The sequence below is a fragment of the Cheilinus undulatus genome, linkage group 6 (genome assembly GCF_018320785.1).
Source record: "Cheilinus undulatus linkage group 6, ASM1832078v1, whole genome shotgun sequence".
NCBI lineage: Eukaryota > Metazoa > Chordata > Actinopteri > Labriformes > Labridae > Cheilinus > Cheilinus undulatus.
In genome coordinates, this window is record NC_054870.1 from 22,932,928 (window position 1) to 22,947,902 (window position 14,975).

The 14,975-nt window shown below is 40.0% G+C and overlaps 1 protein-coding gene across 2 annotated transcripts in view; it reads left to right on the forward strand.

Annotated features, from left to right (window-relative positions):
• The window catches only part of cdh11 (cadherin 11, type 2, OB-cadherin (osteoblast)), a 144,094-nt gene that overhangs the window by 91,219 nt on the left and 37,900 nt on the right, over nt 1–14,975 (forward strand). For both annotated transcript variants that reach the window (XM_041790321.1, XM_041790322.1), the window contains exons 3-5: nt 7,434–7,831; nt 10,618–10,757; nt 11,435–11,729. In XM_041790321.1, coding sequence (XP_041646255.1) covers nt 7,681–7,831; nt 10,618–10,757; nt 11,435–11,729 — 586 coding nt within the window. In that variant the 5' untranslated portion in view covers nt 7,434–7,680. The remainder of the gene's footprint in view (nt 1–7,433; nt 7,832–10,617; nt 10,758–11,434; nt 11,730–14,975) is intronic.

The following is a 14,975-nucleotide window of genomic DNA, read 5'->3' on the forward strand; positions in this document are numbered from 1 at the left end:
AATTCAGATTTAATCCTTTGGTTTCATGGCTATGGGGACAGCTGAAGATCACTTAGGTCAGTGCAGAAGAGAAACTCTCCAAATCTGAGTCTAAATTGGAATTGAAGTGAAGTCAGGTCAAGCATAAAGTGTGAAAACTACAATCAGATATAATCATTGTCAAAAAGTCATTGTCCCAGTGTTTCCAATAGGCAGGATCCTAAGAAGTTATAAAATGTCCTTTTGTTAACCCTGCCGGATATATTTGGATAGAAATCTCACCAAACAACACCAGAAAAAGCCAGATGGTAATAACACTGGAGGCTTTACTGTCTGTAGACAAGAGCAGGGATGCTTTGGATCATCTCTTGTTTGAGAAGGCCTTATGCATTGTGATGCTGCACAACATAGAGACCTCCCTTTCCCTCTTAGCTCTCATATGTATGCATTTCTTCTTTTGTACACATTGTGCAGACAAGGTACAGCGAGGCCATTGTTCGCCTCTACCTCCCTGACTCAGGCAATGTGTGCAGACAAGAGGGAAAAAGTATGAAAAGACACACAGTCAGCTACACAGTGGGCCAAGACAGACGGGGATATATATCACATTGGTACATGAATGAATCACCTTTATTGCTACTGAGCCCTAGAGAGAGAAGCTGGGAGAGCAGAGAGAAGAAAAAAGAAAGCAGGGTCAAGTCTGCTTTTTTTTTTTCCTCTGAATACTTTCCAGGCTTTTCCTAATGTTGTTTTAGGGCTGCTGTTGGTGGTTTGGGGCTCTGAGGAAGGAGAGGGGATGAAATGGAGGCCCAGTCTAGACCGAGAGAGTGCTACAAGATAGAAAGATAGAGGGATGACGAAAGACAGAGACAAAGTGGGAGTCATAGAAAGCAGAGCAGTTTTGTTGTTGTTTTATGGTCAATACTTGGAGACGAGTCTCCCACGTCTAAAACTCAGACAGTGATGAGTCACAGGCGTGGAAGTCTTTTAAATGATTCAAATCAAATATTAAGGTAAAATCACAAGGTAATGTGCGTGGTGAATGTGCAGGTCACAACTTGTCCACAAGAGCGTTTTGGAGTTGTTGGATTGTGTATTTGATGAGTTTGATGAGGGAAAGCCGGAATACCGTCTGCTTACATTGAGTTGGCACAGCAGGTCTGAACTCGGCAGCGGCCGATCTAAAAACAGCTTGCACCGACAACTGAAGATAATGAACCTATTACTAAGACTATAGGGATTATGGCAATGGACGAATTTGCCAAAATGTTGAAGTATCCCTTTAATACATCAGACAAATGATACATATCCAAGGTTTTGACAATACTAAAGAGTCAAGATGCACTGATTGTGAAAATTAAACTGTTTTCCTTGTTGTTTCTTTTGGTGTAACACTTCTACAATACCAACATTTTGCCTTGTGTTTGACTACACCAGATCAGAGTTTGTCCAACAGGAAACTTCTTCAGCCTAGTGAAAAATCTCTCATTTGATTCAGCAGTCAGATGTAGTATATGTTGCCATAAAACTGATTTGACATAGCCGATAAACATTGGCTGCTGATATAACTTCATGCCAGTGTGTGTCAACAGGGCAGAATTCAGCCGGTCTCAATGTTGAACCAATGCTTCTGTGCATCCCTAGTAAAAGGTTAGCTAGGGGCATGAGATTTCGTCACACCCCTACTTTATGCTCATCAGGCCAATGCAGTATTTCAGGATTTGGAAGCAATACCTGTCATTATTTAGACTATCATATTATGTGCGGGGCGCAGGGGTTAGCGCTGTTGCCTCACAGCAAAAAGGTCCTGGGTTCGCTTCCCGGTCAGGGCCTTTTTGTGCAGAGTTTGCATGTTCTTTCTGTGCATGCGTGGGTTCTCTCCGGGTACTCAGGCTTCCTCCCACCACCAAAAACATGCTCGTTAGGTTAACTGGTGACTCTAAATTGGCCGTAGGTGTGAATGTGAGCAAGCCTGTCTCTATCTGTCAACCCTGTGATTGACTGGCGACCAGTCCAGGGTGTACCCTGCCTCTCGCCCAATGACAGCTGGGATAGGCTCCAGCCCCCACCACCCCAAACGGGATAAGCGGAATACAAAATGGATGGATATTATGTGTGGTACAAAAGAAAAGTCAGTAAAAAAAAAAAAAAAAAAAGAAGAAGAAGTAGAAAACTTAAGACCAAAAAACATTGGTATAAATGATCCAGGTTCAGGCACTGAAGATGGTTTAAAAACTGTAATAGTCCTTCAGTTCACAGGGCTAGAAACATAAAAGAATACAACACGTTTAGTTTACACCTTCTTAAGAGAAGAGGATATTTCTGAATCAGCCAGCCTCAATGGCCAGTGGAAGAATACCAGATCTTAACTGAGCAATCAAGGATGTTTGCCTTCTACATAAACAAGATGTAAATTCTGTTAAATCAGACTATTTGTCCTTAGTTGTGGTTTGGACAAAACATGTTTCAGGAAGTTTTCAGGAGTTTTCGGCAAATGTGCATAGGGCTCTAGAGGAAAATAGTCCCTAGAAATGCACAGTAGGTAAAAAGCTCTTTCTGTTCTGGGATTTATCACAAGGATTGCAGCCTGGCAGCTGTTATACCTCCACTGATGAAGAGGCACAGCACGAGACACAGCTAGAAGAGAGAAGAAAAGGAGCGTAGCATTATAGAAGTGTGAAATGCATGAAACTACCTTTACAATCGCTTGCAGCAGAAAGACCAGTCATGCTAATTTATAAGGCGAATTAGATAGTAGTACATATTGGTGGATTTACTGGGAAATTGTATAGGTGTTATTGGGATACTTAAAAGTGGTTGCCAAATGTTTTCTGCAGGGCCTTCATTTAGTAGATAGAAATATCCCTTGGTCAAATAACACCTTCTCCATAAACTAATACACATGTCATCAATTAGTGTGAAAATAATGTGGAAATATTAGCCAGCGGGGCATGTCACTCTGGATTTTTTTTTCTCCCCTACTGCTCTGACCTCTCTGACACACTCACACTCACACACAGAGTGGGTCTAATGTTAGCCAATGAATCACAGTAGTCAAATCCAACACTTGAGTCATAGATTCACAGCACTGCTTTGAGCCCAAGGGACTAAGGCCACAGTGCACTCAAACTACGCTGTGGGCTATTCTAATACAACTCTTGAGTCATGTATTCAGACAGAGGAAGTGGTCTGGCCAAAAGGCATGCTCACCCTGGGGAGTCATTATCACTGTCTGTTTCTGTGTTGCTTTATTCCGTCTCTCGCACTCCAGCCTTATGCCTCTTTCTGTCAAGTTCTCTCGGCCATTAAAGATGCAGAAACAACATTTTTAATCCATGAAGCCTTAAAACATAAACATTCTTCAGATGTCCTCCTTTCACTGTATAAAAAATGATCTGAATGGACAGAATATTTAATTATTTTGTTAATTTCCCAGCTAATGTGAGAGAAAAATCATTCTCTATCAACTGCTTTGTTTTAATTTGACAGCAGGGTCACTTCTTTGTCATCAAGCAAGTCACACATATCACATTCAGAGTCAAACAGAGAATATTTCTGAGCTGTCATCCTCTACGCTGCTATCAATCTGTTCTGTTATTGCTGCATTTTTTATGACTTTGACTTGACAGCTTTTGAAACAAATAACAGATGACCGGTCGCAAGGTATCAGGATTTGGAAGAAGGCAATTTATTTTAGACTTGCTTTATTTTGTGCTTGTTAAATAAAGCAGACTCTTAATTTGACACATAAATGACGGATACCAAGGCTGTTAACAGACACAGTCGTGCAGCTTTCAGCTCTTTTGCACAACAAATACACACCGGGGTTCATAATTGTATTGCTTTTTTTAATTTCTCTGGAAGTTTAAGATCATTCTTTGTTCAAAATTTGCAAAAGACTTCACCTGAAAGCCACACCTTCCAAAAATAGATATCTGTGAGTTGTTCTGGTCCTAAAAATCCCTGTCTCATTGAGTAAAACTGACAAATTGGACAAAATTGTCTGCAAATTGTTGTATCTTCACTCCATCTTCATTGATCATGAAGATTTTCCCTTATTTTTCTCAATTCACCCCTACAGTAGCGTAGGCATGAAAGGATGCCATTATTTGAAACACGAATGCAGAAATACACTCAGATATGTACATCAATCATTCATGACTCAAGCATAATTAACCGAATCATGAGCCGGCGTGGGATTAACTGTCAACACTTCCTGGTTGGCTGGTCATGTGGTCAACACGAGCCAATGAGCCCTGAGGGAATTTTCTCATCTGCTGAGCTACTGAATGTTAAATGCACACACACATACACACACAAACATCCTACTTATTTATACATACTTGGCAAGGAAATACATGTAGAGGGGAGAACAAAATAAGGTATAGAAAGGTAAAATACAAAGAAGAGTCTTACAGACTTGCACTACAGGGATTACAGGAACAGCTACATGTGCTAATTAGCATCAGATAGAGAAGGATTTGTGAACACAGACTCTTACCTTCAACGTTTGCTTCTTACATGTGATAAATGCTTTTGAAACACTTACGGCTTTAGTGCAAGTACTCTCAGGTCTAATTAGAGCATACTTGTACTTTCTAGCTTTTCAGTGCAAGGCACTTAAGGTCTATGTCATTTAAACATGGATGTGAATCCCAGATATCTTGTGAAGCATGTCAGGTGCCATAATGAAGGTTCACTGGAGACGCAGCTGTGTGCAAATGATGTATTGATTATCTATAAGCACTCAGGCTGGGCAGTGATATCTAGCATACGTATACTGTAGGTGTGGGTCAATTATGTGAAAATTACTGAGAGTGGAATAAAGTAAACACAGGATGTAACATACTAGTGACACTGGGCCATAACCTCCTATTTTTATTTACTTTTTTCAAACAACAGTGCTATTGGTCACTCTTAATATCTGTCAGTGTGTTTTATGAATTTTAAACCAATAAAAAAATGTCTAAAAGATGTGCACTATGACCACTCAGTGTCAAATTATTTGAAAATATAGCTTTTTCATTCCCTGAAAGTAGTGGTTTTAGAGATAGGAGGTTATGGCCTGAGAGCACGGATAAGAATGCTTGGAATATCAATACAGCTAGAATGTATTTTTTAGGGTACACTGTGGGGTTAAGAGGTCATAAAAGGTGAGTGAAGTCAGGAGTACAGAAGCAGCAAGAAACAGGAAGTGATGCCATACTCTCACTGTGTCAGTGGTGCCCAAACTTAAGTGTTGATTGGGTAGAAGTCATGTGACATCTGGCCAATCAGATTGTGTTGTATACAGGGCATTTGTTGAGACTGTGAGGAGTGAAAATAAAGCCACCCACTTTGTAGCAGAGCCAAAGTAGCACAGTTTTTTTGAACCCTCTGAGACTGATGTTGTCATATATGACATGAAGAGAGAGAGGCGATTCAAAGTGAAATAACTGTTGAGTCATAAATCATGCCCACTTACTTTTTTTCCCACTGGAAGCCCTCTTTTTGCCTTTCTAATGATGCTACCTATGCCATCATTGCTCTTACGGTGGCTTTTCTAGTGAGCCTGGAACTTGGGTAATTTTCCAGGGCAATTTAAGATTAAATCCACACCAATAACTCTGATATTGGACGTCTTATCCATTTTAATAATTTCTTCTGTTAGCTTAGCATTAGCTCCAAAATCAAGTTCCCCAAACAAATGTGACAACCAATGGCAGGCTGTTTTGTTGTCATGTCATGCTTTGCACAAACAGCGCATGTTTATATACTAAGAAACCGGAGGAGAGGGTCTGAATGGCTTATAATGGAGAGAAAAAGAAGCAAGGAGCCTGAGATGTGGGCCTCCAAGTCACTGAAGACAGGAAGTGCTTTAAATAATGGCTCATAATTAGCCAGTAAAAATGTGCAAGGACTTTTTTGTTCATATTTTGAAGATTTTTGCTGCAGAATTATTATTGTTGATATATCACTTTTTGGACCCCAAGAGATGGGAGAACAAGTTTATGGTAAAAAAATAAATAAATAAATAAATTCTTAGTAACTATATCATGATGATATAGTTAATGTCTTCACAATGGAAGGAATTTTCTAAACGGTTTATTTGGGCTTTTTTTGTATATTTAATTTGGATCCCCATAAGCTGTACCCTGGGGCACAGCTAGTCTCCCTGGGGTCCAGGTAAGGTATGTTTCAGTGACCAAAAAACACTTTTGGCATGTACAGAAGCTCAAAAGGCACAGATAAAACATCTGTAGTAGGCGTAGCCGTGTCCAAAAAAAAAAAGACTTTAGTTTTGGTCTAAAAATATGCTTTTAAGTCTCCTAGTAGTGTTTATGTAAAAATGTGGGGTTTCTTTATTTGCTGTGTTGCAAAACAGCAAAAAAAAAAAAAAAAAAAAAAAACCACTGTAGCACAAACTGGTAATATTATTGGATGAGTTTTGATAATAATCAGGTCTGGTGAGTAAAAATGGTAACCATGAGGGTAGCAGATCTGGAAAACCTCACTTGGGGTTGATTTGGAGTAGACAGACCAAAAAATGTGCTTACAGTCCATAAAAGTAACAGATGTGTGCTTTTTCCATTTTGTTGAGTCTGTCAGTTTTGATGACAGGAAATTCAGCATTGCAGCTTGAGGCTGAGTCACCTTTAAAACTGCAGTCAACGTACTTAGCATCATTTGATTCATGTCTTCATTCCCCTCATCAAATCAACAAAAAAGCGTATCCAGATGCCAAGCTGTTTTGGAAAAGCTGCACTTGACATTGACATTTATCTGATGTTTCTTAAAGAGAGCGAGCCCTTTTCTCTTGCTTCACAGGACAGGACTTTTGATGGACACACTGAATCCTGACATATTAAATTTCGTCTTCTTCCTGCTGATTCATTCAAGGCAGAGAAAAGATGCCTGAATCATCAGTGTTGATTAAAGTAATGTTCAAAATGTATTTATTTACAAAATAGGTCTAAAATGAGTTTAAGGTAGAATAATGTAATGTTTTCCTTGAATGTCTTTCAGAAAGTCCTACATCTGATTTTCATTACTTTAATCATATTTGAAAGGGCTGTGAATAGAGCATTACAGCAATCTGGTGTTGTTCACGAGCTGTACCTCCCACACTGAATCCGTCTGTGTCTAATTGAATTAAAGCTAATGAGTTTTCAGACAATGTTGTCTGGGTAATTAGTACAATGTTCTAATCAACACAACAACTATTTAAGGGGTCAGATCCTCAACTGCAGTCAATTAACATCACGCTCTGCCACAGACAGGAATGAATGATTACTCAACTGTTTATGTTGTCTTTGCTATCAGTGCTGCATTTATCATTTTTATATACAGATTGATTTTTCAGGAAAGTTTAATCAAACCGAATGTAAATGTGCTTAATTAGTTTGTTTTTAAGCACTTTTTTCATCATTATGACTGTGATTGACCAATCGGCTTTCTCTTCTGCTCTTTTTTAGGCTCTGTGACAAGAGGAGAGAGGGAGTGAAAGACGTGTGAAAGAGAGAGAAGAAGGAAGAAGGCAGTAACGTGGGGATGAGTATCTGCACCAGCAGGCCCCAATCTCAGCTAATGAACTAGGAAGTTCATCAACAGCATTTCATCAGCCAAACCAGGATACCACCTCAGTGGGAGCAGGGCTCCACTGAGAGGAAATCACAGAGAAAGGGGAGGAGTGACGTGCACAGTTGCTAAGTTTGGGGTGAGATGGCAATGCTAATGATGAAGAGACAGGGCCTTGGACTGCTGAGGGCCTTTCTGGTGTTGGTGGGAGTGTCAGCGCTCTGTAGTGTTGCATTAGGAACCCGGAGAGGGAATGCTTCTTTGGACCACCGGGGCCACAAACACAGACATTCAGGTATGATGAAAAAAAGGCTATCACACACTAAATATCAAATTCACAGTCATGAAGAGAAGCTTGACAATGCAACAAAGATTCCCTTTAAGTTGTACCAATAATGCATTTTGAATTATTTGTTCAATAATTCCTGTCAGTGTGTCAAACCATAGATAGTTTGGCATTAAGAGGAAGAACAAGGGGCAGAGGGAGCTTTCCTTTAAATATGACTGGGCATTCAAAATTGATGACTGTGATTGGCTATTTGCCTCATCATTTACCTTTTCAGCTGCTAGTTCTTGAAAATAGTTTGTTTTTAATCCTTAAATGAAGCTGAAAAGCTTTTGCTGCCACTCTGCTGTCATAATTTTCAAGTTAAAAATACTCGCACAATATATCACCTTTTAAACCTTACAGTGCTAGTGATATGCAAAGTTACAAGGCAAATAGGCAATCATTTTCATGATTTTCGGGAGGTCAATCAGATTTCAGAGGGCCTTGTTTGGCCATGGGTACCGCTGGCTTCACCACTGCAATGCTACTGGTTCTACCAGTTGTTGCTGTAATCTGTCAGGGAGTTATAAATAAAGATATTGCTATTATTTTGGTTGCAAATGTGTTCACTATTTACAGTGTTGTCCCAATTTAGTCACAAAAAAACACATACATTTTTGTCAAAATGTTTGTTTACCAAATTAAAATGGAAGCATGACTGAACTACAAGTTTCTTTACGGTCAAGCACAATGTTAATGTTCAAATGGGGGCAATGTTTCATTTTATATCAAGAATTTGATGAGGGCAAATCAAAAAATGGACTGCAGGCCACATTTGGCCCCCAAGCCATAGTTTGGACACCCCTGTTATATAAGATATGGTTTGTGGAGACAGAAAGGGTAAATAAATGCTATTCATCTGAATGTGTGCACAAACTTAATGCCACTCCTGCATTAATCAAGTCAGAAATGTCAAGACATGCCCCTGATTGCTGCCACCTATTGATGGTATTTGGACTCTTTACTAAGCCTTGAGGCAGTTTGTTGTTTGTGCTCCAATCAAAAGGGTTTCATTGTCAATAATACTATCTCTTAACGTGTCTCTAAAAATTATTTGAAACTGATTTCCAATGGGACAAAAAAAATTTTTTAATCATAAATGCACAAATTTGATTATTTCTGGCACATTTAATGCCTCTATTCCAAATTTTTTTCAGGTTTGCTGAGCTGATTCTAAAAGGTGTTACTATTAAAAAGCAGAATAATGTTGATTTTTCTAAGTTTTAGGGATGACCTGTTAAAATAAGGGTGCAAGGATTTTTTAAGTGGGCAACCTGATAGCTCAGATGTAGCTCAGATGTAGCTCAGAAGAGTGTTTGACAACAGCATAGAGATTATTAAATCACAGTGAGTCAGATAAAATCAGAAAGGGGCTCCCCTAGGAAATTTAGAACATCCAACACCGAATTCAAGGGAATATTTATGCAACAGTTTGTGGAGGAAGAGGATTAAAATTGTTTAAGGTTTGCTAGAAAACATCTGATAAGGGCATGCCTCAGTCAAAATTGAAGACCTCTCATTGGTAAAAATCAAACTTGGAAGGCCTTAAATTTCATTTGTGCAATTTAAGGCATTTAAGACTTTTCAAGGATCTCCAGGAACCCTGGTTTACCCATATTTTAAGAATTTGGTCTATCAAATTACAGCTTTGATTGTATTTGTGTCTGTCATTATGTTTACAACAAAAACATACTATGCTTTCAAGTTTTTCCGTGGTGTTGCCCTTCAGTTACAGATGTTCACACGCCAGCTGCTCAGTTGCATCCACGGTCTGTTCCTGTTAGACACTGAGTGGTTGTGCAGCAACAAACAGAGGTTAAGTGCCTCTTTTAGAGCCACCTCAAAAAAACTGCCTGTTGAAGCATGTGTCTTCACACCACCCACCCACATTTTCTCGGCTGGGATTTGAACTCATGACCCACGATTCAAAAGTGGGCCTGTCTGTTCACGAGGCACCTTCCCACCCACTTAGAGAGTATTACTTGCAGTTGTCATAACTATTCATATATTCAACCAGACTGTATATTAACATGCACAAAGCTTAGTCATCACCTTCCAATGCACAGAGTTTAAGCCAAAATACCACCACAATGGGTGATAACATATGGCACTTGTAATGTAATTTGGAGCCAAAAGCTGTGCCCCTTCCACTAACTATATCGCACATTAAGTTTACTGATTAAATATCAAAGATCTGTACAGTCCACAAAAGCAAAGCAAAATGGATTATTATGTGTCTGTGTTGAAAGTTGTTGTTTTCAGTTACTAGATTGTAAGGCTTTGTTAGGTTTTCTCTGATGGTTCCTCTTCTGCTCTGCAGAATCTGGATGAGAATGCTGCAAATGGTCATTTTTGTCAACAGAGCTTCCAGTTACTTACATACACTTTTTCCACACCAAATAAGTCACAAAATTGATCACTTATACATACATTGGAATGATGTTTAACTATCATGCCAGAATCATAGTTTAAATAGTTTTATTTGATGTGCATTTTATTATAACTTAATCCATTTCCCATCTGTTAACATGGAGGAGGAGGGGTTTATGACTTAGTATGCAGACAGTCAGCAGAATGAGCTCTAAATGTTTTGGCTTCCCACCTTAGCAGTTTTTTCTTTGTCCACTTTAATGTATAGTCTTCGACACAGAATGCCTCCTTATTTCTTTTCCCATCATTCAAACATCAGAATGAATGAAGTAAGAAATATAATTACATTAAAGTCATGTAAATGTTTGATTTGTCCTTTGTAGGTCACTTGTCGCTGCACAGACACAGACAGAGGGCAGGAAAGGAGGGACAGGTACTCCACAGGTCCAAACGAGGATGGGTCTGGAATCAATTCTTCGTCATTGAGGAGTACACTGGTCCTGACCCAGTGCTGGTGGGCAGGGTGAGTGAAATAAAGCAATCTGTCTTCCTCTAAATCAACCGGGATTCGTATCTTTATAATAACCCTACATTTGGCTTGCTCTGTCATTAATAACCAAACTGCCCTCAGGTGACAGTCAAGGTGGGTTAAGCAGAGTTAGAGCATTTACAAAAGGTGCTCCTTCCATCTGTCAAGACGAGAGAGAGAAAAAACAGAGAGGTCATGCTCACATTCAAGGCTGAAGATGATTGGTGGGGCTCGTCTACAACAACAGCGCTCAGAGCAAGCGACGGCTTTCATAACCAACAACAAATGATGTTTACAATGCGTCATATTTCACAGTGTGAGCGGCTGTAGAAGAAAGAACAAGAGTTTAATTGAATGTTGAGCATCCTTCATTTTTTTCATGGCAGCGTTTTAAATCTCTCACTTATTAGTGTTAGCCTGTCTCTCACTGCTCATGTGCTATCTATCACTGTCAGTCTCTCAGCTCCTTTAATTTGTAGGCCAGAGGAAAAGAAGCCTCAGATCAAATCATTGTCCTGACTTCCTGTCTTGCTGTAATCTATCTGGCTCTTATGCTTTTAAGGTTCTATTTAAAATACAGATGTCTTTAACATGCATTGAGTCCTGTCTTTACATATATCCTTGTCATTTTTCTCCTTCTCACTCTCTTTGCATCCTTCATTCTCTTTCAGCTCCACTCAGACGTAGACTCGGGTGACGGAAACATCAAGTATATCCTGTCTGGCGAAGGCGCAGGGACCATCTTTGTTATTGATGACAAGACAGGCAACATTCACGCCACAAAAACTCTGGACCGGGAAGAGCAGGCTCAGTACACTTTAACAGCCCAGGCAGTGGCCAGAGACACTAATAAGCCTCTAGAGCCTCCGTCAGAGTTCATAGTGAAAGTTCAGGACATTAACGATAATCCTCCTGAGTTTCTACATGGGCCGTACTACGCCAGGGTGCCTGAGATGTCTAATGTCGGTGAGTATGTTCTCTAAACTTTATGAAGTAAACCTTTAGAGTACTGGGACAATATTTTTCATGGGACTGCATAGTTTGACACTTTTATCAATCTTTTATGTTGATTTTGATGTTTTTTAGATTCTGTACTGTACATTTTTTATTCTTGCTTATAAATTTAGCACAAACAGTAAGGAAATTTGTGCTTGGTAGATTATTTCTTTGTTGTAACATTGCTCCTTGGCAATGAATCTTTGTCAGATGACCAGCAGAGCTGAGTATGTTGGTTGCACCCATGAAAAATTTTCCAGTTCTTCTCCACCAATGCCAAACAGCTTAATCTGCTGTTGCTATTGACACGTGTTTTAAGCTTCTGGTGACCTCAGATGCTGACATTCAGGTGCCGATCAGTGCCAAGAAGACCATGTCCTCACCCTCTCAGCATTTACGAACAGTTGGCTGTCTTCTACAGATTTGGAGTCAATGTTTGCAAGACAATATGGCTGAAAGCTCTCTGCCCAGATAATCCAGAGCAGACTGTATACATGCAATCTCTGGTCTCATAGGGCCACCAGGAGGCCTGCCAGGACTGCCCTTTACTGTCAGGCCCGTTTGCACTGGTGTCAGCAACATGTGCACCAGAACCTGAACTTATGGAGTAACGTTATGTTCAGCAGTGAATTCAGACTCTGCCTATGGCAGTTGGACTGTAGGGTCAAAGTTTGGAGAAGACACAGAAAACACTACGCCAGTTGCTGCACCAATCGAGCTACCTGTTTTGGTGGAGGCAGTGTGATGGTGTGTCGAGATGAGATTCTGCAACCAGTCGCAATTCCACATCTCTGTAGTCTGGGACTGAACTCCTCCTCCAAGATGACAATGCTCGCCCCCACAGAGCAGGGTTTATCAGAGACTACCTCCAGAATTTGGGAGTGGAGTAGATGGAATGGCCTGCCAGCAGTCCTGACCTCAACCCCATTGAACACTTGTGGGATCAGCTAGGATATGCTGTTCTTGCTAGAGTGACCAACACAACCACAATGGCTGACTTGTGACAAATGCTGGCTGAAGAACTGCGAATATGTCTTGTTTCTCCAAACTATCAAACAACAGTGTCAGTGGCAGAAGAAGCTGTTTGGCATTGGCAGAGAAGATTTGGCAAACCTTTCACGAATGCAACCCACATACTCAGCTCTGCTGATCATCCCACAAATGCATGTTCCTTACAGATGTAGCACAATTCTTTAGGGACATAAACAGGCTTTCTAATGATATAAGATGTATTGCCAGGAGGCATTGTTACAACAAAGAAATAAACGTACACAAATGTCCTTACTTTTTTTGATGGGTTTACATTAGTTTGTATGGAAAATGGAGCGCTGCCAGTGCAAGACTACAGCATCACAACCTTGGACACAACCTTGTTTAGGTTCTTACAAAATCTTAATAGAAATCTTAAAACCTGACTCCCATTTTGTCTCTTTTTAAATATCAACTATAATTTGACAGAGTTCAGAAGATATGATCAAATTCCATCTTTTTAGTGCTGAAAAAGTGCTCTGTTGCATTTTGAGTGATGTTTGGCAATGAACTCACTGATGGAGTTCATCATCAGTGTTGTTTGTCTGCTAAACAGCCTTTTTCATACATTATTAATTATCACTGAAATCTGACCACTGGAAGTGACAGAGAAGTGGGAAACAGACGGTTCCATTAGCCAGCACAGCAGCTCCTAAAAAGCCCTTTCTTCCTCTCTTTCTCTCCCTCTTGCTTTTATATTCATCTCAAAGGGAAAATGGCTTCACCAAAACAGAAGCAAAGAAATATTTTGCACTAGGCTGGCACTGGCAGAAGCTCTGTCCATCTCTTTAGAGTCTCCTAACTTTAGGCTTCTGATCTTGATAGATTTTTCTTTTCCGCATTATTATGTGGTCTTGGAGAGTCTTCAACCCCTCAAGGCTGACCTGGATTGAACCAAAACTGGCAGTGGCGCTGCTTGAATTGTGAAATCCAGAGCAGTCCTGTCTGTGAATGGACTGGACCAAAGAAAAAGGACTCCTGAATGAGTTCTGTTCAGGCTTTTCTTACCCATCTGCATCTTAAGCTGAATACAGAAATCTGGCAGGAAGGGGCTGCTGTTCTTAAAACATGGAAGTGGACCAGAAAGAAAAGCTGCCATTTGACTAAGTAGGACCATGTTCCCCCTGGTTTGTCACAACACCAAAATTTAAACATTGACATGATACTAGTAAAAATCAGACAACATGGCTACCCTTTTTGACACCACAACAACAAAATTCATTGGTCAAATGATTTAAATATGGACATTTCTTGTATATGATTATTGTTTAATTGAAAACAAACTCTGGCACACTGTCTTTATTACACAAACATAAACTATTCAATCTACACATGTGAAAAACTTGCGAATTTGATATGATTTTAAAAAAGCCTGTCTTACAGAAAATACTAATAATGTTGTGTCAAAAACAGATATAACTAACTTATAAAAGGATCACGCATTCTTTGATAAATCTTAACTTGATTGGTTAAAATAACATTCAAAAGACCAAAAATCGAGCATATAGAGTTCAGGCAGGCCACAGAGTCAAGCGCTGCCATAATTGAGATCAGCAGATTCACACAAGCCCTCATCAGCTGACGGCCAGCTGATTTGCTCTATGTACGCTATTAGCTAACCGCTCTCATGCTGCCATATTTAAATTCCTCTTGCCTGGTCACGCTCTTAAGCTCTCTCTGCAAGCTGCTTTTGCATGCAACCCTCCTCCACCCCAACTCCTCTTTTATTCTGCTTCTGACTTAATCAATGTCATTCTGTTGTCACTGAGGCCTGCTCTGCTCTGGGGATTTTGCTGCGGCTTTCCCTGCCTAAAGCTTTCCTTACTGGCATAGGTGAAGCAGGAATGAGTACTGTTCCTGCTTAATGCTTTCTACACAGGCTCATGGAAGGGCAGGGGGATCCCAGAATAGCCACACGACCAAACATAAATAACAGCAAAAATGCTCATTAAAAAGAGCTAATAAAGAAATATTTATGGCCACACAACATGTGTGTTTCTTGACAAGTGGTCCTGACTGAAGTACATAAAGTTATGTATAGGATAACAATGTGCTTGTAACACTTGGCCAGCAGACAGTGCACATATTTACTGCCATTACCTCTGGTAGAATAGATCATGGAATATGATAATGTGTGCATCACCAGGTCTTAGCAGCCAATAGTGCTGGTCTTTGAACTGGTCTGAC